Below are 24222 nucleotides of genomic sequence, written 5' to 3' on the forward strand. Positions count from 1 at the left end.
GCTGGGACCCGCCATGCAGAACAGAGAAATGTTGGACCCGACCCTGGCCGGGTGAAACAGACCCGATCAGCACTGACTTCACAGCTGATTGCTATTAACAAGTTACCATTAATCAGTTAAACTTTTTGTCCTACCTAATGTGACATAGCCAAGAAAGTTCATAAAGCACACCCAGGTTTTCTGCTATCCATGTCGTGTTGGCAAAACAGCTACGCTAATCCAGTAGTTATTTCAGATTAAAAATCGACTTGCTGTCACGCAGACGAATGACAAATGCGCGGCTCGTTTGTTGCATCTAGCATAACAAAGATAACTTGGACTGTTTGTCCTTTTGAACAATGATAACGATTACTCTTTGCCACAGCTGCCACCAACGTTTGCTGTCATCCGTTTCGCCAAGTCTGACCTGTGATCTGACCCTTCAACTCCTGATCAAAAGCAGCTGGAGCACTTGCAGCCAGGTCGTTTGTGCCACCTTGTGGCCAAAGCTGCACCGTTTGCACTTTCTCTTTTATCATGACCAGCCTTTTCTAATCACAGCCGGGCCTTCCCGGATCCACTTGGGTTTTACACATAATGTTGAACAGACACGGAACCCGGAGTTATATAACAAGTCCAGACCTGGAACAGGTTGCCCACATAAAACGTGGACCTGAAGCCACCCGGGTCCTAGGGTTCTGGCGGACCCGTGAAGACCTCTACAAACCATAGCCTCAAAAATTATCTTTGTTAAGTCAACATCCTTCTGCATTGCTTCTGTATAGGCCCCACTTGCCTATTTTTCCATCCATCCACTTTAATCAGACAGCAGAAGTCGCTGGATTTTAAGGGTGAGGAGAAGGCCAACTGGTTTTTAGTTGAAGCAGACAATAATTACACTTTTATTCAGTCTTATTCAAAATGCCACGACAGCGTTTTTGTACAAGAGGGTCTAAGTGGGGTCAAAGATGAAGTTTTTATAGCCTCAAATTTAAGCAAGCTTATTTTTAATAGTTCTTCTTTAAGGAGGATACTACAATATGAATGACACTGAAGCTTCTCTGTCGACAATAAAAGAAGAGAAACCCTTTAGAAAGCAGCTCATTATTCTGGCTGGCTTTGACCCCAGGCCCAACATGTTGGCCTTATTGGTCGGTCACTGCTGTCATGCAGTCAGGCCCCCGGGGTCACAGGTGCTGTTGTAACCTCTGGCCGGTGCTGCCGGGACAAAGGCTTTGTGCCAGGGCCACCCTGGCCTCGTCCTGAAGCTGCAGCCTCTGGCCCTCACTGTCACCTTGGCTCTTCTGACACCCTGAATCTGCGCCAACCTGGCAGGCGGACTCGCACACTGCAGGGAGAGGTCACTGTCACCTGCCTTTTACCTGCCTCTTTTTTCCAACGCTACATGGAGAACTCATACGACAGAGCGCACAGACACATGGTGCTCTGCTCACATGTAGTGGAAATGCACCCTAGGCTTCATTGGCATAAAAGTAGGCGGATAAAGATCTTTTTTTTTTACATATGAAATCTCTTCTTTGTGCATGTGCGTACTTATACATATGAATCCATGTCACTGTCTCTCAATCTCTATCTTTTATTTCCCCGGATACTTACAACAGGCTCTACTCAGGGCCAGATCACATGATTGCTTTGGCATCGTACCCATGTGTTCACAGGGAAATTGGCAGCAGAGCACAATACTCCATATGGCCATTTTAATGATGAAACAGTGTTTATCTTTAGATTGCAAAAAGTGATTACAATTAAGAGAACTTTGTGTAATTGTTCATTAGGAAACAAATAAGAATGTTTCACTAATGCAAAATGGTTTTAATGGGAAATCTTTAAAACCTTTCAAAATTGCTTGCATCCGTCTTGCATCTAAGTTTAATGACACTGACAGGTTATTAAAGGTCAGTTAGTCATCTATACTAATGTGATATTAGCACACTTGGCTTAGAGAAATGTGTATTATTTTTATTCATGCTGCTGTATGAATTAGCAGTAATTAAAGCTTGGCTGATGTAGAGTGATTATTTGTTCCCATTCAACATCATTTTTGGCACAGTTGGAATAAGTGGGTAGGTTGGGTGGAGTAAGGAAGAGTAGAGGTGCCGCAGCACTAGCCTTCTCATCATTCATCCACATGTTCTCATTATGAGAAATGTACATTTATTCAGGACTCAAAGGATTTATATTGACGTCAAATCATTCTGAATGTTTTTTATGCAAATAGCACAGAAAAACAACATGGCATACATATTTGACATGGTCTGCGTGGGAAGAACCCTTGACACCAAAGTGTGAAGAATACAGAAATGCTCTGCTTGATCATTACTGGCATATACCCTATGTTTGCACCTTTCCTCCCACTTATGTGCAGTTAGGTTCACACAGAGGCAGGAAATAAAATGATCTTGATGGATGAGGACGAGGCTGTTGCTTACTGCTGAGAATAACATGCTGGGGGAAACTTGGACATTAATAAGGTCAAATTTAAAGTCAAGGGCCTCTGGCAAAAAACGAAGAAATACCCACAGGGTTGACTATCAGTATCTTGAGTCTGTATTTGGTCAGAGACTGAAGCAAAAATGTTTTTCAGGCTGGATGATTGATGCAGACAGTCGGCCCAAGTTCAAGGAGCTGGCTGCGGAGTTCACTCGGATGGCTCGTGATCCCCAGAGATACCTTGTCATACAGGTACATAAATCTTGATTACAAGGTCTGGTTACATGTCTTTGATTACATATCTTGTCTCTGTCTACAACAGCAGAATAGGTCAGCTGCCTTCAGTGAAGTGAAAACTTTGCGGTCCTACTTTGTGCTTGTTTTAGTGTCATTTTCTATTAACTCAGGGTTAAGGTCATTTATAGATTGGATTTATAGTCATTACAAAGACATTTTCTTTCCTTATACGTTGGTGACAAACACACTGACTACTCAATACATTATGAGAATAATTCCCTAACCCTGTGTGACCTGAGCTATGAAATTATTTTCATGAAATTCTATTTTTTTATTATCTTAAGTCTTTATTGAGCCTTCTGACAAATAAAACACATTGCATGCATGAGATTTGTTTTCTATCAATTTACTGGTTACATGATGTGTTTTAAACAAATAAAAGCATAACCAACAAAATTTGTTTTACCACTTAAAAATACTTCATACAGGTAATATAACCACCCAAACAAATGCAGAACACAATTTTTTTTAACACCTTGAACTCTGATAATTCTTTAAATTCTCCCTTGAGCGTCATCAAACTGAGAAAAAACGTTTGTTTTATATACAACAATTTATTTTTTTTGTGAAAATCAATTTTCAAAGGAAAACTATAAGCAGGAGAGCCGATAATTCATCCATTACTGTGATAAAGCAGGTTACGTCTCCTTAATGTATACTGATACATTTACAGATATATTATTTTAATCACTGCAGTATCAACACAGATTCAAAATGATTTTACTGTAAAATAAGTTAAAAAAAAAAAATTAGTTCATTATTTGTTTCTTTTATCCATTAAATATTCCTCTTGAAAAATCAGTAACAAATTCAAGGTTTTTCTTGCCTCAAAATTGGCAAAAATATGAAAAACCATGTATCTGTCACAGACTGACGACCTCCATTTTTGATTTCTCATCCAAAGGTCATCTGGGTCACATATTCTTTTGGATTACCTGTTCACTGCATGTGTCTGGAAATTATCACACTGATGAAGTAGAGGTCTCAAAAACTTGTGTATTAAATATGATGGTTATAAAGGGTTAAAAAGATTGTGCCAAGCTCAAATAGTCAAGTCAAAATAAATGTGACGATTTAATTCAAACTGTTTTAAAAATTAAGCTCAAAAGCAAGTCTCTCCTTTTAAGTAATATTTACCACTCTGCTTGTTTATCAGTGCACTACATGTTGCATTAATCAAGTCAAAGACATAGCATACCTGTGATAGCCAACTGTGATGTAAAAGGCCCTCAATGTGTCACAAAATTATTATTGTTTCATAAGCTCTTAATGCATATTACTAAATCAACACGCAACTGTTTGCAGGGTGACGACCGCATGAAGCTGCCTAGCCCCAACGACAGCAAGTTCTTCCAGAGCCTCCTGGACGAGGAAGAGCTGGAGGACCTGATGGATGCTGAAGAGTACCTGGTGCCGCACGCCTTCAATATTCCGCCGCTGGCGTACACTCCCCGCACACGCATCGACTCCAACAAGGTATTTTCTTTAAATGATAACCACATGCCTGAAATTTTAGCTTCAGTTTTTGTGTCTGAAAACAATAGCCAAGAATATATTGGCTATTGTTTTCAGACACTATAGCCAAGAATGCATTGCCATATTAAAGCTGGGTTTGCTTGCCTGCAAAACAATAAATTTGAATTTATTTGATTGTTTTTTTTTATTACACACAGACTCGTGTATTATTATGTGTTATTGAGTGTAGCAGCAGGGTGATTGACTTTATATTCCATCACGGTTCAAAGTAGTCATTCAGACCGTGTTGAGATGAGTTTTCTCAGCATGTAACCTCCTGCAGGACTCTCCAGTTTAAGCACAAGCGATTGAGATCTTAAACTGAGCTCACACTGCTTCCTCAACTTTCACTCTCATCTCGCTGTTGCTCCCTCTTTCTCTCTGAGTTTTCCTTGGTCTTCCTCCACTGTGAAACTCTGGTAATTGCCTTCTTCAAAATTGGCGTTTTTAGTCATATTCCCTCGGTTCTTCAACTGTTCAAATGTTCCTCGTCTATCTTTGGACTTAAATCTATCACAAAACCAGTCACACAGCCAGGCAACTCAGCCATTCTGTATTCCAACATCCCCTTGTGTATGTGTCAGGATAAAACCGCCTGCTGAATGCCAATGAGAGACATGACTCCTTTTCCAACTCTGTTTGCTGCATCTCAGGGGGGTGACAGATTATTTATTTGCATATTTGTAAAATTATCCTCCACAGTTTTTGGGGATTTTTTTTTTTACAGAGATGGTTATTGAGCTTTAAGATTTCATTTTATGCAGTTGCATGCATCCACATAAGTTGTGTAGATAATTGTAATAAAGTCATGTATGATAACCAAAAGCAATACAATGAAATCACCTCCAATGAAGTCTGAATTTAATTGTAAAGTTGGGACTTTACTTTACATACGAATGGGACACTTTACTTGATTCTCCATTATATTGATTCAATTAGTCCATGATGGCTTTATGTCCACGGTTATGATCACATAAAATGACTGACCTTGACCTTATTTTTTACTTAGAATACTTAGAATAGAGAGGGCGTTTGGGGGGTGGGGGTTGGATATAGTTACAGGGGAACTAAAACACAGTGTGAACTCTGGATATTACAGTTATACTTCCAGGCCTTAAGTACAGACCCTTGCTTGAGAAAGAGAGAAATTATCCATCAGTCAAGAACAGACATTAAAAATAATAATTTAGTTATACACAGAAAATAAGCATTCCTCCCGAAACATCCCTTAAAACGTATCTAATAGTTTAGAGGATTATTCATATACTGTAATTGTATAGTAGTAGTAGTATTACACAACTAGGGTTTGACGAGACATGCTAATAGTCAAACTTTGGTTTGAAGCTGCTATTTGCTAAAACATAATAAAGGACAACAGATTTAACAGTTTTTACTGTCAGTAACTCCTCAAATTTTATTTTGGTATGACTCTTGGTACAGGCCTGAAGATCCACTTGTATGTCTTGTACAAGGTGCCAAAGGTCATGAATAATTTGGAGACCTAATCAATAAACGAGTGTAAAAACCACCGGGCAGAAGCTGAATTTGAATTTACACGTTTATCTCACGGTCAGAAATCTAAAATCCATCAACAGTAGCATTTATTCTTTCAACTTGTGCGTAAGGCCGACAGGAAAATAACAGATTTTCCATCTTATGATTATGATTACAGGCCTCTCAGACACCATGCAAGAGAAAGTGAGCAAGGGAGTGTAAAACCTTAAAAAGAACATTTGCTAAATACACACGGATGAAAGATAACTCCCTGTGAGGTTCCAAAAAGCCCCTTTTTGTTATGAGCACAGGCACAAATGCACACAGCAGGGCAGGGCTGATACGGCTACTTTAAGACTTTGCTGCACAAAGCTTTTTAATTAAAATCCTTTTAATTAAATTGTCCTTGGCAGTCATGCTGCCATATCATTGTTTGGCACGTCCGTTTATCTCCCCTGCCTGTCACAGTTAAATATTACTGATGAACAATGTTACAAAGGACTTAAATTGCACATTTTCTTGACTTCATGAACAAATACTTTTTATAATTCCCGTATTTGTATGGTACTTATTAAGTGCTTATTTTGCTTGTATTATGTATTGCTGTTTTGTTTATTTGTATGTTAATTGTATTTTGTACTTAACTGGTAAATCAAATCTTGTCTACACTTTTGAAAGCCAAAAATAATTTTTTTCCTCACTTGGAGAATAAGCTTAGCTAATAATTCATAGTGGAGCAGAATAAAACCTCCTCTGTCAATGTTTTACATGGTTTCCTGTAGCTTGGTCGATAGAGACTCTTGTTATTCTTGTCACATCCCTGACCCTCTGTCCTTCTTTCTCCATTGTCTCCTTCTACCCAGAACCAGTTTAGTTACCAGGACCCCAGTTTCAGCATGGAGGACATGCTAGCCACTCTACCCAGAGTGGTCGCTGTTCCACCTGTGTCCGCAGGCTGCCTCCCTCCGCAGGAGTTGGCCTCAGGGGGGCAGATTGGTGTCGGATTTGGCCGGGGAAACCAGGATGACCCTCGCTGCAATGGCACCCTGAGGAAGCAGGCCTCCCCAAGGTCAAGTATCCTTGGGGCTGGCTCAGCTCTCACTGCAGGACAAGGTAAAGCAAGATGATATCTGAACGTTGTGCAAACTAAAGACAAATGGTTATCTCCTCATTTATTGTGAGTTTGTCAAATTATCTGGTGAGCAGAGGAAAGATTGGGATAAATCTTGCAAGAAGGACAGGGTACAAGTCATCAACCCCCAATCAAATCCCCTTCAAGCAAACAGCTTCTCGCCCTTCTTCGACTGACACGATCTCATTTTCTCATTTGTATTGTACTGTGACTGTGCGATCACGCACTAGCAGAGGATTTGAGAGATGAGAACAAAAGGCTAAGCTCATATCTAGCAGCTGTCTTGCAAAACTGAACCATATTACACTTTTCAGGCAACAAGAGAAATGCAGCAGCAGTGCCTTCCTGTAGTTCTGTTGATCCCGGTACATGATTTTCCGGGCCTAGTAATGCCTCCTTTGAAGATCTTTTGATGTAGGAAAGGGAGAAATCAAGCCTTAAGTAAGATGAGTAATAAAATGTGTGTCTACTGTGCATTCATTGGAAGACAGTGGAATGGTATGAGTGTCATCATTTTATGGTCGATAGATGTTGATTTAAATAAATTGCTTGGCAGGTGACTTTACCCTCCAAATCCCTATAAAAATACAGAATGTGTACATTATAAATAGCTCCATCATTACTTTAATAGAGTTCTGATATTTATTATATCAGAGACTGAATTGGATTGGAAATGCATGCTTCTTGCACATAAAGATGCAGATACACTGAATATCTCAAATCTGTTTCAAGGAACCGCTAAATCATGATAATAGGGTTTGTGAATTACCACACGATCAATCTATTTCCTGCCCTCTTCCTGTCTTTTTGCTCCCAAAGGTGGAGGGGAAGATAGTAGCGGACAGCGTTACAGCGCCGATCCAACTGGCCTTTTAGCAGAACGGGGTGCAAAAGGAGACAAAGACCAGGAGTGCTACATGACTGCCAAGAGAGACAAGAACAACTCAGGTTGGTTTGACGTTTGAATTTGTCCATATAGTTAGCAGATTTATGGCTGGTCTGTGACAGCTCTATTGAAGCGTGCTAAGCATATCCTATCATCTCCTTTTGTTTCCAGACTATCTCAACCCAGTAGAGGAAAACCCCTTTGTGACACGTCGTCGGAATGGTGATGCCCACACAGCAATCGATGGAGCGGGTTGCCACACCCTGCACATGCCTGGAGCTGCTATTGCCCCAAAGATTCAGTCCACCCACGGGGACGACGAGTATGTCAACGAGCCGCTGTACCTAAATACCTTCCTCAACCCTGGGGACAAGAATGGATTGGCTGGCGCAGTCTCCATCTCTGGCCCCGGGGCTTCTGCTGCCCAATCAGTATCGCAGACAGTCAACCCATCAACGTCAAGCCACACGGTCTCCTCTGGATATGTTTTGCCCCCCGGCCACCTCCCCCACCCATCGTATCCATCACACACCCTGCATCCGGGCCATTCGGGACACACTCTACACTCAGGCGTCACCAGCAACACCATCATGTTTGATAAGAAAGGCAAGAAAGCCACTTTTGACAATCCTGAATACTGGCAGCACAGTCTACCCCCGAAGTCTTCGATGCACAACCCGGAATACCTACAGGACTGCAGCACGCGCTTCTTCTACCGGCAGAATGGACGCATTCGCCCGGCTGTGGCCGAAAACCAGGAGTACTTGTCCGAGGCTGCTATGAAAGCTGGGAACGTGTTGCCACCCCCTCCGTACAGACAGAGGAACACTGTGGTGTAGTGACCCACCTGTAGCACAATGGAGGGATGAATAGGGAGAAAGGCAATGGATATGAGGGTTTGTTTGACAGTCCTCTCATTTCCATGCAGTACTTCTCACCCTGGGTTCTCCTTGCGCCCTCCCTGAACACGTCTCTCTGTTATGTCTGATTTCAAGTCTTTTATTATCACTTGAAGGTTCTGCCTTTGTTCGACAGGACTACAATAACTGTCACTGGCAGCCTCACTTGACATTCAAACTCTCTTTTTAAGCTCTATCCTTGGCCATGACATGTAAAGTGAGTAGACACATCTCTTGAAAAAGTGGTTTCTGTTGTGGAGCACACTGTCCTGCCATCTTTAGTATCAGAAAGGCACAAAAACAACCAGATGAAAGATTGAAATGGGATGTTTCATAAGAGAACAGGGAGAAGTAAACTGAGGTAAGCCCAAAGAGAGGATTATCGCCATGATTTGTACACCCATGAATTAGTTCTTCACGTCCTTTTTAGCACATTTTCCCACCAGCTAGATGTACACGTTGCTGTTCCTTGTGCGCAGTCTGATCAAATGGCACATGCACATAAGGTTGTGTCGTGACCTACCAGCAAAACCTGCAGTCATGCTGAAGAACCCAGATGTGGCTTGCATGCCTCCCCCCACACGCTTCTTGGACGTTTACATGTTGCTGCACCAGTAATGGAGTTCAAACATTTATCACACACAGCTCATATCATACCTAAAACATGTTAACATGCCTGCAGCTTTGACAACCCAATAATAACCATACATCAATGCAGTAAATATACACACAGGGAGAGAGATAAGCCTGCTGCCACTTGAAATATATTGTAGAGGACAAGCTCAGTTGACCTTGTGCAAGAAGACAGAGTGTGCCGATAATGGTAGGCAGTGGTGCAGCACAGAGGAAGGGTCAACAGGAAAGTAAATGCCACTGCAGTTTTATGGAAAGCTGTGATATCACCTAGTGCCTGGTGGAAAGCATTCAACAGATTATTGGCATGGCTACGATGGGATTCAAAAGGTTGATCGCTCAGAAGATGTCCCTTATGTTGCCACATGTGTATTCTTCTATTTTCCCTTTCAGCTATACCAATCCAGTCCGAGGGAGCCGGCAAACAAACCACTTGAATATTATCTTCATTAGACCATTGTTGAGCAGCATTGTGACTGACATAACTAATTGTAACTGCAGTACAAGGAATGATGTGTCAATGAAATTGGTGCTTGACAATGGACAAATGGTTTAGGATGAGGCTGGAGAGCATATGTCCAGAACATAAGGGGAAAATAATAGTTTTTAGAATTTCGATCAGAGCAATTTGTGTTTTTTTTCTTCTTAATGTTTTTCTTTTAAAGCATTAGGGATCTGTTTACTTTGTCAGCTTGTCTTACACTTATTGTTACGCTAGCAGCGCAGACACCCCGCCACAAAAGAGCACTGTGGAGATGGCAAAGAAGCTAACCCTGCAGAGCTCTAAATACGGCAATTACATGTCATTACCAGACAGACACAATCCCAGAAGAAAAGCTCTGTGGAGCCAGCTGTGTCTGGAAAGATTTTCAAGTACATCAAAAGACGGGGATAAAATAATTTTCTATTTTACCTATGTGTTTATAATATTTTATGAAATAAAAACAGAAAATTACCTTTGTCCACGTATTCGCCACTACAAGGCCATGCTCTGTCTGCTAGAGATTAGGTGGTTCAGGCACAGAGGCTGTCACAAATGTGTATGAAGGATACTTTCTTTTGTAGTGTAGTGACATTACAAATATCAATCAATCCACTGATGGCTAGCTTTCTGTGCTAATACAATACTGCCAGATGCCACAGTAAACTCTGATGGAGACCACTAGCATCTGTCGTCAAATGACTTTGAGGCCTAATTTAGCTTGGAGTTGATAACTTTATAGCACTTACTGCTTTGACACAGCCAAATGACTTTGCTGTTATACTGCGCTAAGCATCAATTCATTTTAGTTTTCTTCATGTTGCAACTACAAGTCATAGTGAGGTGAGACAATTGTTTACACTGAGGCTATATTTCATTAGCAATGTATTAACAATGAAGCACCCCTACTCTCTGAAAAGTATAATAGTAATAGATGGGACTGCACAATATACATATATATTCTGTTAGGGCATAGACATTTTCAAATTATTCAATATCGGCTTCACCAAGGTAGCTAACCCTTAATCTCATTTTTTTAACTGCACAATTGTCGGCACTGCTTTTTGGATTTTTGCATCAATTTAATAGTATAAAATGATTGTTTAGGTATGTAATTCACTGGATTGAAGGGGTACTACGCTATTTTGGTCTTATACTTCCATCAAGCTTGTGGACACATAAGAGACATAATTTAAAAAAGATTGGTTAAAGTTGAAGCAGAAGCCAAGGTAAAAAAAACAACAAAATACTACAATTCCCATAATGCAGCTAAATAGAACTCACTGCAACTCATTTCATTCAACTTTTTCTACCTCTTTCTTAACACCACAACTTCAGTTTGTGATTTAGGCTTTCTGTGAAAATTCCAAGTCGTCTTATGCTGCGTTACAGACAACCGGAAAGTCGAGTTTTTCCAACCTCCGACTAAGTGATATGGAACGCCATTCATAGTCGGAGTTTCTGCTTGTGAACTCGAAGCATCTACCCCGACTTCACAGAGAATCAGATTTCTGACATCGCACAACAATGGCCGCACCTATGGAGAGGCACATCGTTAATGGTACTACTATCAAGGGAAATGCAACATAATATATATTTGCCTGCATTTAATTGAAATAACAACTACTATCATATAGTAACACATGTTCTGCATGGAAATTTGTCACCAGTGTGATAAGGTAGCTGGCTACTATAAATAATCTCTGAAAGTTATCTTCTCTCCACTAAAGTTAAGTTAGGCCAGTAGGCTGAACTGCTGACTGTTAAATTGGCTAAAGACTTGCCAAAGAAACATCAGTTCGTCACAGTCGGCCATGTTTTTTATTTACTTTTGGCGTCGTGCACCTGGAACACTCTGAGCTCAGAAGTTGGAAATTTCAACTGCGAAGTTCTCAAGTTCCCTGTTGCCTGGAACGCAGCATTACACCCAAGCAGAGATAACATAATCAATGACATCACCAGGGTTATTTTTGAGACGTCTGTTAGCTCTCTCTAGAGCTACAGAAGAAAAAAACTGAACTCAACTGAACTTTGTTTGTGAATTTGATGGCATTCTCCTTTAATCAAAAGCTTATATACAGTACATTATCTATATTTTACCAGTTTATAATTACCCATCCTGAGTGATAGCATTATAAAACTTGGAGACTGACCAATGGCTGTGCATTTCTCATAACTGACATACCAATACACAACCACTGTTACAAAACCTTGTGCCTCTTCATTGAATATACCTAGCAGATTGTGACAAGCAAGGCTGATGATTTACTTTGCAAAACACAGATGTTCCCACGGCACAGTGTTTTCTACCCCTCTCAGGTTTTATGGGGAAGAATAATCATCCAGACAAGCTCCAGCTGAGGTACAAGTTCATAAAGGGAAGTCAAACCTGTTGAAACAACATTGAAGACAGTTTAGTGTCAATACTACAGTAGGCCACGGTTGAAATGTACATCTGCAAATGTGAATTTTATAGGCGGGCAGGGTTCGATTGGTCAGTCTAGAGGAGTCATTGACATTGCCAGATGTATTCTCTGACACTTTCTGAGATCTTGGTACTTCTGATGATTTCAGGTTTAATAGTTTGAATTACACTTGTGTGTATTCCTTTGTGTAAATATGTGCAAATGTCCTCTCCGTGTTTTTTAGAGTTAAAAGTCAGTTATGTAAGTCTATTTTTACCATCACCCATAAGGTATTCGTTGTAGTGCTTGTAGACTACTGTATGGCCGTGTGTGTGAGTGCAATGACAGCAGTGAAGAGTCACCCAAAGGCTTCGTAATGGATCTCTACGGAAAAATAAAGCCAATCTTCTGAAGGAGAAAACCTGCTGGCACTCTCAGGCAGCAAGCATCACAAGGGGCTTTTAGCTTTTTGAATGCTAATTCATCCACTTTCCCCTTGTTGTTCTGTGGGGAAATCATGTTACACAACCCCTCACCCAGTGTATCAGCTGAGAAACCCTGAACGACAGGCAATAGGTTGTAATCCTGCAGCGGGGTTAAAACTAAGGTATTAGCATTCCACAAATGTTACCAGACCAATGCATCAATGTTACAAAAGCTAGCAGGGGAGAGGGTGTAAGTGCACTGTAACTGGCAGAGGAGACCAAAGCTGATTGCCATTCTTTCTTTCTCCTCAAGGGTGACTTTAGAAATGTATGTAGCAAACACTGTTCTGCAGCCGAAGCAGTCAAAACAAAAAAAAGCAGCTATATGTGGAGTGAATACGAACAAAGACTAAAGCAATCAGGAAAGGAAAAGTGATTGTGGTCAAATGTGAACATGGGACCTGGTTTCATGTAACAAGATTTGTTCTTTGCAAAGGGAAGCCTCATACTGTAGGTACAGTACTTATTTAAAGGAGCACAATAAATCCCTCTCAATACTGACTGCTCATCCAGTAAGTTGTTACAGTAACAGTTATATTTATTTTGTGCATATACTTCGTTTTGGGGTTTTTGGTATTTTTAAAATTGTTATCACAAGTTTTGTAAATGGTGTGTTAACTTTATTTTGCTCTTCAGGGTGTCATTGTGGTGACAGAGTTCTTTTTTTTTTACATGCAGTTTGAAGGCTTCATTATCTTATGTCTGTCATGTTCTCTAATTAACTTTAAAGCAATTATGAGCTATGTCCCAGCTCAGGGGCCGGATGTTTTCCCTTTAGAAGAAGTCCAGGCTGAACCTTGCATATCATTGCCACATGTGCGAGGATCACCTGACTGCTTTGGTTGAAAAAAGTTGAACGCAGCACAATTGCCTGAGTTGTCTGAAGGCAGGCCTCATTTTTCTGTCACATTTTGTGGGACATTTGAAATGGGACACTTCTTGTGTGACCGTTTAGACGAATCCGGCCCAGATATGAAGACTTCGGAGGGACCAGCCCTTGAACGGGGACACTGCAACTGTATTTATAGAGTGTGCTCTATTTCACTATATTATGCTTTGATATTTCATATCATGAGCTAATTTTTTACAGCATCAGTAATATTAATCCACCTAAAGGATTTTTACAGAGAACTAATAACTACTCAACTAGAAGTAGATTGGGTCAATGCATTATCATGCAAATCACATTTTCTAAGCAGCAGACAAACACATATTCTACCATTGCAATAGAATCAAACTGTGTATGTCTGTCATACTCTGTTTTTACACTGATTCATATGTGTATATTCTACCATGTCAGGATAACTGGGCTAGATGACAGTGGTTAAGTAAGCACAGTTTACAATCTACTGAAGTGATGGTAAAACTGTAACATGGAATAAATAATTGTCTTTTAACCGGACGAAAAAGACGCTTTGATGATGGGTCACTAAAGAGTTTTACCATTGTATTAAAATAAAAGAAAATGAAATAAAAAGTGGATAGTATTTTTATAGGTAGGATAAGGTGGACAGATGCATCTGTAAATAGGACAATGATGCTTCTTTTTTCAGCTGAACTTTCTTTTATTTCTCCTCGCATCATTGCATTTTAGTGAAACCTTTTTATTTTTTTTTTCTTCGGGGAATATCTTTTCTGTATGTATATAAACATATATACAGTGTAAATGTAATTTGAAGAGTGAACTCTGATTTTAAAAACGCTTGCAGGGTCTCTTGTCACCCCCCACCTCATCATTTCCCTTGTGATTGTGTGACTGTGTTTTCAGCACAACTTGGTGGACTTTGTGTTTCGACCTCTGCTCTTGCTCACTTTGTAGGAGTGAGTTGTTTTTTTTTACTGAGTGTATTATACCTTCACAACCCTCCACGATTCTCTCAGTATTATCCACCTCTTGAGCTTTTTTTTAAGATTTTGTACACTTAAAAATGCTGTTGCAATACTAATGAATATTCAATATTTCACCCACTTTTCTCACAGTCTTTTCCTAATCAATGTTATTAATCCACCGGTGTCACTTTATACCCTGAGTTTTAAGGACCTATAATATATTTCCTTGAGAAGTTTATTTCCATTTGCACTGCACTCAGTCATTGTTTACTTTCAGATGATATTCAGCTCTTCATCCATTCGGGGCAATACTGATTGAATGGTGTAGCAATATCATGTTTCAGCCCCCAGAGTGATTTATTTATGTCTGAGACAGAACTGAAGACAGTTCCCATGGGCTGGCCGCATTATTTAAGCTACTGATATTTGCTTGTACAGAGGTTCGTAGGTTACTTTTTTTGGGTTCATCAGGACTTAAATTTAAACGTTTTTACCACACACAACTTAACAGAAAGTAAAAGGGTTTACTTCAACAGATTATTAAATGACTTTTTTGGGACCTTGCGTAATATTTGATGTGAGGACTGACACCAAAATCATCATACTGATCTACTGTCTTTTCGCATTGTAGCAAATACGTAATGAGGGATTAATCAGTGCATCAATTCTCATATCAAATGTTGCTAATGCTCATAAACTGAAGGTGAATGCTTTTGCTTAATTTACTATCCATATTAGGCAGAACACAAATGTAGAAAAAAATGCATGGATGCACAATTTGACAACTTTCAGTTGTATAAGATATTTCAGCAGTAAGACTCAAGCACAACTTGTGATATTTATGCAGGAAGTAGGTCAGACAACTTAAGGGTGTCTGCTGTTTTCTGATGGACTTCAGTTGTAGAAAATATCGCATTTTTGTTTACAAAAGTTAGGATTTTAACAAACACCTACTCTTGGAAGAACTGGCATTTGCAGTGATGATTTTGGTGGCAATTTGTTGTTCATTTAAAATATCCAGCATTTACATGTTTGGTAAAAGGGGTCTGTTTAGCAAGCTTCTCAAAAGTCCATGTGTGTTTAGTAGTTCATTCAAATTTGGATGACAGCACCTTCTATCTTTAATATGACCATGGATTATCATTGCTTTGTATCGGCTCCCCCGAATGATTGAGAACTAAGTTTTATAGAACATATGTTGTCAAATATTACCAGTTTTAAACATTTCTCTTCACTGGTTGATCAACACATTTCCCAGCTAGAAACATTGAAATATGTATTCCCTCTGTTTTGTTACATGAATCTGTCAAAACTATATTTTTAATTCAATATGAATAAAGATCAGTCAATATTTAAAGATGTTTTGTGCTTATTTCAAGGCTTTAACATTCCTGTAGGACCCCATTTGGCCCCTAAATAGACACACCCTATTGTTCCATTGGGACCCCAATGGAAAATGTCGACCTGTAAATGTGGCTCTTAACTAGTATTGAACCCCACAGCATCTGTTTTAAGTTTACACAGCAGTTATCCCTAATGGGACCACAATGGGAAATGGTAATTATGTTGCGCTTTTCTAGTCTTCTGACCACTCAAAGCGCTTTTACACTACATGTCACATTCACTCATTCACACACTGGTGTCAAAGGCCTACGTGCCAATCTCCAATCAGTATCTCTGCACATTCATACCCGATGGCTATTCCTTCGGGAGCAAGCTATATAGTCTCTTGCCCAAGGACACTTCAACATGTGACTGTAGCAGTTGGAACAAACCCCCGACCTTCCGATTGAGAGACGACCGACTCTACCACTGAGCCACAGCCGCCCCGCACCATAGAAATCTAATGGTTTTGCAATGGTGATCACCAATTATCTAAAAGAAATTACCCATCAGTTTTAACAAATGAGTACCCATATGTGATTCGATATTTCTTTGAAATTTTTGATTGGTTCCATTGTGCCCATCTGCCCCATAACCCTCGATATTGGGATCCATTGCTAATTCTGATTCAGCCCTTATAGTTGTGAGGGCCCTTTACACCTCCTTACTTCAAATGTCAGCACGTTCAAGTAGTTCATCCAGACACATAGATGTTATGTGTAGCCTGTAGTCACAGCGTGACATCTTCATTCTGCCCAGACGAGGGCGGGCTGCAGACATCTCTCACCATTCAGCATATTATGCCTTGAGGTAAGAAAAAGCAAGGAGTCAGACTAGCTCTAATCTCACTACCACAACCTCTATTTGTCAGCCATGTTTTTCAAGAGCTACGCATACACACACACAAACTTGTACACTTGCAGGAAAATCACATAGGAGCACCAATAATAAAGTGTCATTACATCTGACACCTGCCTGTGCATGATAGATGCATCTCTTTTCCAGCTGATGACATTTTATGGCATTATCATAGGGAATCCAATAACGAGATCGGCATCTCTGAGCCTTTGCCCCATGCAAAGTCAAATCACTTGCCTTAAGACGGTAATAGAGTGTGAGCGAAACAATCTGTCACTGCCTCCACTCTCACTCGCACACACCAGCCCCCCTGACAAAGTGTATGGATTTTTACCTGATATGAGGGATGATCAGCAGCGTTGAATGTAAATGATCCTAAATGTCTTCAGGTGAATCGATTGACTGACGCTTCTCAACAGATAAAAGTCAAGGCTGGATTTGACAGTGCATCAGTCTTTACCACAACACCTCTAAACTACAGCCAAACCATTTTACACTCTGAATGTTTCAATGTGCAGTTATTCCGATTGCTGTTGTAAACACTTCCTAAGACAGATATTTAACTGCACATTTGCTTGTTGCAGTGAGAGGTTATTCTTCCACAGTATGCCATTTGGTTTAATGTAAGCACTGTTCAGTTTTTTTGTCTAATTAAACTCATTGTTATAGCAAGATAGGCAAGACATGGTGCGGATGTTTCACTATAACAGATGGTTACTTGTTGCGCAGCAGTTTCGGACAATCCTGTAACCTGACGCAACCATACATCACAGTGTTTGTTACGGAATGGCAGAACAGTGTACACCAAAGCTCTAAAAGTTGTTTTGTCTTTTGTTCAACTGTTTTGGCATTGCTATCTCTTTTTCCCAGAGAACCAGTGGTGAGGGTGGCTGCCTCTAAATCCCAGCATGTTGGCAGCCTCTGATTGAATGGACTGTACAAAGCCCACTAAGCAGTGTTGCGATCCCCCTTGAGAGCTTTCATTATGGAGCAACATATTGGATTCTCTTCACAGGCTGTCTGTCTCTGGAGGCTACAATCTCTCCAGGAATACATACCCACAAACAAAAGCATCATAATAGACACCATGTGGACAACCCAGTAGTAAACCCTGCCTGATTCCCATTGAATGCTGTTTCATATATTTCAAACACAGCAACGGCCCGTTGATACTGTTACTGTCAGTATTTCTTGTGACATCTACACCAAGTGGTCCCACCAAGGATCAGCAAGAGGCATGTGCTCAAGTGCTCAGTTATTTACATACTAAGTTGCCAGGTGATAGCCGTGGCTGAAGGCATTATGTTTTAGGGTTGTCCATGATATGTCAGGAACGCCTGGAAGTACATACTGTATATAGCACAAACATCCTCTTGGACTAAAGCATGGAGAGATGTTGGTAGTGGACAGTCAAAGGTCATAGTTCAAACCAAACCAAATAGTAGGATTACATCAAAATAACTGAGTTAACAAATACGTGTGTATGTGATAATAACTTTGATGATTGTTTGAGAAGCGAGAAGATGTGCCTCATAAAAATTAGTGAATAAAAGTCATATCGGCCATTATCTTAGGAGTAGGACGAGTGGTATCAGAGAAAAACTGCTGAGAATTTTGGTCTTTAGAAATGACTTTTCAAATAACAGAAATATGCAGGGTTACTTGGCGGCCAAATGTACAGTTATATCAACATATGTTCTCTCAGCGACATGTCATTACAGTACAAAACATCCCAATTATTTGCGCTAGTCGCCATTCCTTTACTGTTTTTTACATATGTTTACATCTGGGCCAGCCAAAATGTACTTTGGTTATTTGGCATTAGGGGGCTTGTAAATATTTTTGTCTACAATTGATGACTTTTACTAAAAAAAATAATACATAAAAAAGGTTGAATAACAAGGAGAGAAAAGTTGCAGAGCTAACTCTCATTATTTTGTAGACTCAGCCACCTTCCTCCAACCAGACAAAGAGAGATGTGCTACTGTAAACACAAGTTGTCAGTAGAAGCCAGAAAGGACACACATGGTTGGGGTCTGTGGTTATAGGATTATTAAATGTTGTGGGTTGACCTTGCTGTCTGGGTAAACGCTTATGAGTACATGCTGTGACTGCCATGTTCATAATACTGGGGACTAGGTGCCTCATACTGACTGTTGTTCTAACAGGGTCATCCATTTCTACATTGAAATAACCCTAGAGGCAAAATATACAAACAGTGTTGCTTAAGTAGTTTTCTTACATAAATCAAACTACCACAAATCCATTTAACTTTAATGATTTATTGGGCACATTAGAATTTAATCAGTGCTTCTGAAGGATTTGCACAAGCTACTTTATGTTGGCTACATTCAAATATTGTCATTTCAAGCTTGGGGAGAACTAAAACTGTCCTGCATTTCACCAGGTTGTGGTTGACAACACACGCATTAAGATTAATAAGGCAATCTCTTATTGGTCATTTGCATACTGCTTGTGAAATACAGCTCATCTGATTGCTGTTTAATATGAGCTGCTCAGCATTTAGTGTTTATCAATCGCTTTGTTGGGCAAGGCAATATTCACACTAAGAGGCTCCTATGGAAACTACATTGGCATTTTAAATGAGGAACTCTTCATTACAACTAATGGATATTCCCCTTCACTTCTCATAATGAAAGATAGATTGTGACGACTGGATATGTCTTCAGGGAGAGCAAAGGAGTGTGTGATGCTGCCAGTATGGTTATCCATGCAGAAACAAGGAATCCCTGTTCTAGAAAAGGGGGATGAATTAGACCCTAATAGCCCCAGTAGGATTCACCTTGAGCCCTATTGTACACCCAATACAAAGTGCAGTTGGAGTAGCGAAGTGTCCTCGTTACTTTCCACCTGATGCAGTTGTAATTTTCATGCTCAGCACCCACATTGTGTAAATAGCAAGTGATCTTGCTTCCACGTTAAACCATGGGCGTGTTGGTCTTAAAATTTGGTGTGGTCAGGCAAACGGGTGGAGCATTGCTATGTTGAGGACGCAGAATGTGTCTGCGCACATGGTGCCGATCTGATTGTGCCAGAGGACAAGCTCACTGCTGCGTCGACACACGCGCCAGTTTCACCTCAGGGAGATTCCTTCTCAAGCCACACATGGGCCACAAACTAGTCCGAGACTGACAACAAGCTTTCCATCATGCAGGCTCATTCTAATATACGCAGAAAAAGACACACTGGTGCTTGTCAGGATTGACTCTATATGCATGCTTCTTTATCTGTGGAGAATCCCCCACATTGATGTCATGTTGCAGCACATGAGTCAAAGTCTGCACATCTTCACAAATCAGTCACATGCGGAAAACACTCAAGTTAAGACAACATTTCAGAATTTCAACCGTCCTTGAACAACTGCACTGGACAGACCAACAACACTGTCAACGTCAGACACGGCTAAAGCAGCCAGTGTCTCAGTGGGATCAGCTCTGGACAGCGCAGCGGATACCTTGGCCTCATCAATAAGTTCAGCACTGCACAGCGACCAAACAGTTTTGCGCTAGTTGCACTCAGGTGAGCAGCAGGCGGAAGGAGGAGGGAGACCAAGACAGGGAGAGAGATCAGGGCCAAAGACACACCTGGCTACACGTAAGACTCCGCCCCTGCATCACTGGCATCAACTGCAAGTTTAAACACACGGTCAAACGCAGCCACGCTTAGGACTTGGGTGTGAGTCAGCAAAGCCTTTATAAATTCAAACGCACGCTGGCATGTTTTTCAAAAGCTTCTGCAGGGTCCAGAAGATCCCCCCCCAAAAACGTGTGTTGAGAAACAGAAGTAGGAAAAGACAGGATAGCTTCAACTTTTGAGTGCAGTACTTTACAAATTCGCACTTTGCCAAATTAAGTGTGAGATTGGCATCACGCAGCCGGCCAAGCACTGCAATGAAGCTGCTGAATGTGCTCATCCCACGAATTCGAATATACCATAATATCGTCTGAAATGTAGCAGGAGCTTTACGTCCCCGTTTTCTGCAAAAACAAAGTCAAGCATACCGTTTCTCCAAACATGTAGAAAAGGGGCTATGTAGTGATGCTAAATTGTTGTGTAAGAAGATCCTCCTATCACGTTGAAGATTAATCAAGGACACAGGCAAACTAGCATTTCCTCCCGTCTGGAAAGTTAATGGCAATGAAGTCAAATTTCAAAATGACTTCCACTCAGAGAATACACTAATAACATGTGAGCGGAGTGATAAATGAGACCAATTGTGGGCAACACTGCATTTTAATTAAGCAGCAGTCTTAAGCGAGCAGGCTTCATTGTTAAAGTCAACTCTCCATTGCAATTATGCTGCTCTATTCATGTGTAACATAAAGGCTTGATGACAGTGCTTTGTTGGCTTACAGTGGAAGCATAATTGTGTCCTTTCACACATAAAAAAAGGCACATCTCAATTTTCCATTTTGACTCTAAGTAACCCTACACAATAAGGTAGAGCTTCCTTCCTTTTACTAGTACAGCAGATTGCTATTGAAGTGACACATGTATGTTTCTGGTATGATTTTAACCAACCGCTACAGGGAGGATATCTGACAGACGGACAGTTTTTGATTCATTTTACAGCTGAATGTATTTCCTCTACTGTTTTTTCTTGGAGACTTTTCTTCTTACCAATTTTGAGTCCTAACTGGCTGGCACAAAGAACATGCTGCATAGGCTGCAATCTCAGGACTCTTTGGCTTTCATCTGACAATGTATATCCTCTGGGAGTGACGGCAAACGGGCAATCCCGTGCAGCCAGCGGTTATTGATAAAGACCTCCCAGACAAGACTTCCTTTTCCATGTGCGGCATTGTTTACAGTCCAATTAGCAACTTGCCAAGCGATCATGTGTTCAGATTAAAAAAAAAAAATAGGCGCCATCATCTCTTGGTTCATTAATCCCCAGCAGGAGCGCCCTTTTATCTGTTTCTGGTGAGTCCCAGTTTCACTGTAAATAGTAAGTTATACAGAAGCTGCACTCTGGCTAACTACATTGGTATGAACCTGACAAAGAAACAGATTTTATTGTGATTTACTTCCAATTAATGAGTCTTAACGTTGCCGAAATACTGTCATGATGCAGATTTGCAACAAGTTAGAATGCAAGCTTGGTCAGGTCTGTCCTCAAGAGCAGTAGTTCCCAAAGTGGGTGTCAGGAAACACCAAGAGGAGGTTGTGAGATGCCTTCCAAAAAACATATAAAAATTAAAAAGGATTTAAAATTGCACATTTTGTTTCTTATTATGTTCTACAAAAATAATAATTCAATTAAAAATTATGTCATCAGTTTTCTCTGTTGCCACATGAGCATGCATTACAACAGATTAGCATCAGTTGCAGCAGGTCAATTCACAGCTTACACAGCAACATGTGCAGGTAGGCAAATTTTCTGCAAAGCAGCTTAATTAAGTATCTTAGCCTTTAAGCTATGAAACGTTGGTTAATACCAGCCAAAGACAAAGCTGAACGCCAAGCGAGAAGGCCAGCGAAGGCAGAGAGGCCAGCAGGAACACACAGACATTATCTGTTTGTCTGCATTTTAAATATTGTATGTCCACTCAATGTAGCAGTCTATAAATGGAGATGTACACTTGTATTCTGCTTCCAGCCTTTTTTAAATTACTCTTTTATAATATTATGGTTGTTGGACTGTTGTGTTTTGTTGTTCTAATGCCCCTGTTTGGACAGGCCTAGTGTACGGTACCCAACGGTACCCCGATTATTTTGCGGGTAGCGGGCTGAAAAGTTTAGGAACCCCTGCTCAAGAGCCCCTGCTACCTTTAAGATGAGCTACAAATTTACTAAGAACGGAAACCAGAACGCTTCCTAAAATCTGGTCAATTTTACATTTTTAGGTAGAATCTGTAAATAGCGATTACATTGGCTGTAAAGGGACAAACTTGCTTTAGTTTTTGCTGTTCCAACCAAAAGGGAGCACCCTATTGATTTTGCAGACCATGTGACTGTTCTTAGTGAATCTGTCCGACAAAACCTTGGCCATTCTGCCAAATGACTGTGAATCGGGTAACCAGGGACATTATATGGCCTTGGTGAAAATCTCTACTCTATTGAGTGCTTTCCCTTTCCTCTGTCCACTTAGCCTGAGCAACAAATAAAGAGCTCAGAGGCCTCTACCCCTCAGAGGAATAAGTGCAGACTGTCTTTTTGTTGGAAGAACAGACGTAGTTAATGGGAAGTTACTTTGGGCTCATGTTTTTTTTTCTTCTCTTAGTCTACGTCTGTCTGAAAATGCACTTTATCTATCTTGCTTTATCCCATCTTTACATTAATGTGATACTTGAAAAGTAGGAAATAAAACGATACAGCTGTCTGACAAGGAGACATGATCAAAGCATGGGTGATTACAGGCATTTTGTATCCACTTTGTTTGAGTGTGTTCATCAGAAACTTTATCTGCTTTTATATGACAATATGACAATCAGTGCACGGCCATTGGCAGGAAGTAGAGTTCTTACTGTCCTTGTGTTGCTAAGACTGTGTATAGCGTGTTATCATGTAGGCTTTTTACATGTACGTCAAAAGAAAAGCTGGTGATTGCCTCCAACCGTTTCCCTAACAAACCATTGTGTTCTTTGTTGCTGGAGGTAAGAACACATTGTCTTGATATCATGCAGTGCCATTACGCTTCTCACTTTCTTCATTCATGATTAAAATAGATTTTTTTGTAGCATAAAGAGAAAATGTGATTATCCTTAAGAGTTTTCAGATCCAAGCAGCTTCTAAGTTAAAGCTGTGCCTCTCCTTGACCTCGTCTTTACACCATATTCGCCTCCTATTAGACCAGTAGCGTTTGAAAACCTTTGAGATCCACCCACATGACATCCCACTCTCATTTAGCCCTTCACATACTCAAACCACTAGGGACACTGGAGGCTGAAGATGCATAGTAGATGGTTATAGAGGAGGATGAGAGGGCTAAAGCCTGAAGGGAGAATCGAGGGGAAGGCCAGGTCATCATATCAGGTTAGGCGAGGATCTTCTGCTGCTCTTGGTCCACCACCTCTCTCTCTGCCAATCGGCTTTCTAATAGATGAAAGCCTCAGAGTCTGAGAAAGGGTAAAGAGAGCAAAAAACTGGAATAGACTCAGAAAAAGCAAAGATATGACCCGTGAGGTTAGACTTACTCTGGCAAGTCAAATGTATTATTGTGTAGGTTTTGATTCCAACTGGGAAAAACACAGGTTTTACTTCCACTTTCAGTCGAGGAGATCAGATGACAAATAACTGGAGCAAAAAGCTACAGACCCAATCACAGAGGTTGAAAGCCTCAGAAGTAAGAGCTTCATAAAAAGCCTCTTGGTCAGCTTTCTGGTGTGCTGAAAAGATTTGTTTCTTGCTTTTTTCACCCCCCAAAAAATCAATGCGTTGGTTGTTTGTTCAATTGCTCAATCTTTACTATTTACTTACTGTACTCATGAGTTAATGACTTTTCTCGAATGACATGCAGAAAGCAAGGAAATA

At 40.5% G+C, this 24222-nt stretch overlaps 1 protein-coding gene across 2 annotated transcripts in view; it reads left to right on the forward strand.

Moving 5' to 3' along the window:
* Positions 1–15828, forward strand: part of LOC138592323 (receptor tyrosine-protein kinase erbB-4-like) — a 345482-nt gene extending 329654 nt beyond the window's left edge. The window contains exons 24-28 of one of the 2 annotated variants that reach the window (XM_069663079.1): positions 2585–2682; positions 4033–4203; positions 6600–6849; positions 7688–7816; positions 7926–15828. In XM_069663079.1, the coding sequence (XP_069519180.1) occupies positions 2585–2682; positions 4033–4203; positions 6600–6849; positions 7688–7816; positions 7926–8593 (1316 nt within the window). In that variant the 3' untranslated portion in view covers positions 8594–15828. Of the gene's footprint in view, positions 1–2584; positions 2683–4032; positions 4204–4826; positions 4900–6599; positions 6850–7687; positions 7817–7925 lie in introns of those variants that run through there. The other variant, XM_069663080.1, reaches the window with a different exon arrangement.
* Positions 15829–24222: the final 8394 nt, after the last annotated feature.

Source organism: Semicossyphus pulcher, unplaced genomic scaffold (genome assembly GCF_022749685.1).
Source record: "Semicossyphus pulcher isolate SPU_LCO1_2020_fin unplaced genomic scaffold, fSemPul1.0.p SCAF_15, whole genome shotgun sequence".
Classification (NCBI taxonomy): Eukaryota; Metazoa; Chordata; class Actinopteri; order Labriformes; family Labridae; genus Semicossyphus; species Semicossyphus pulcher.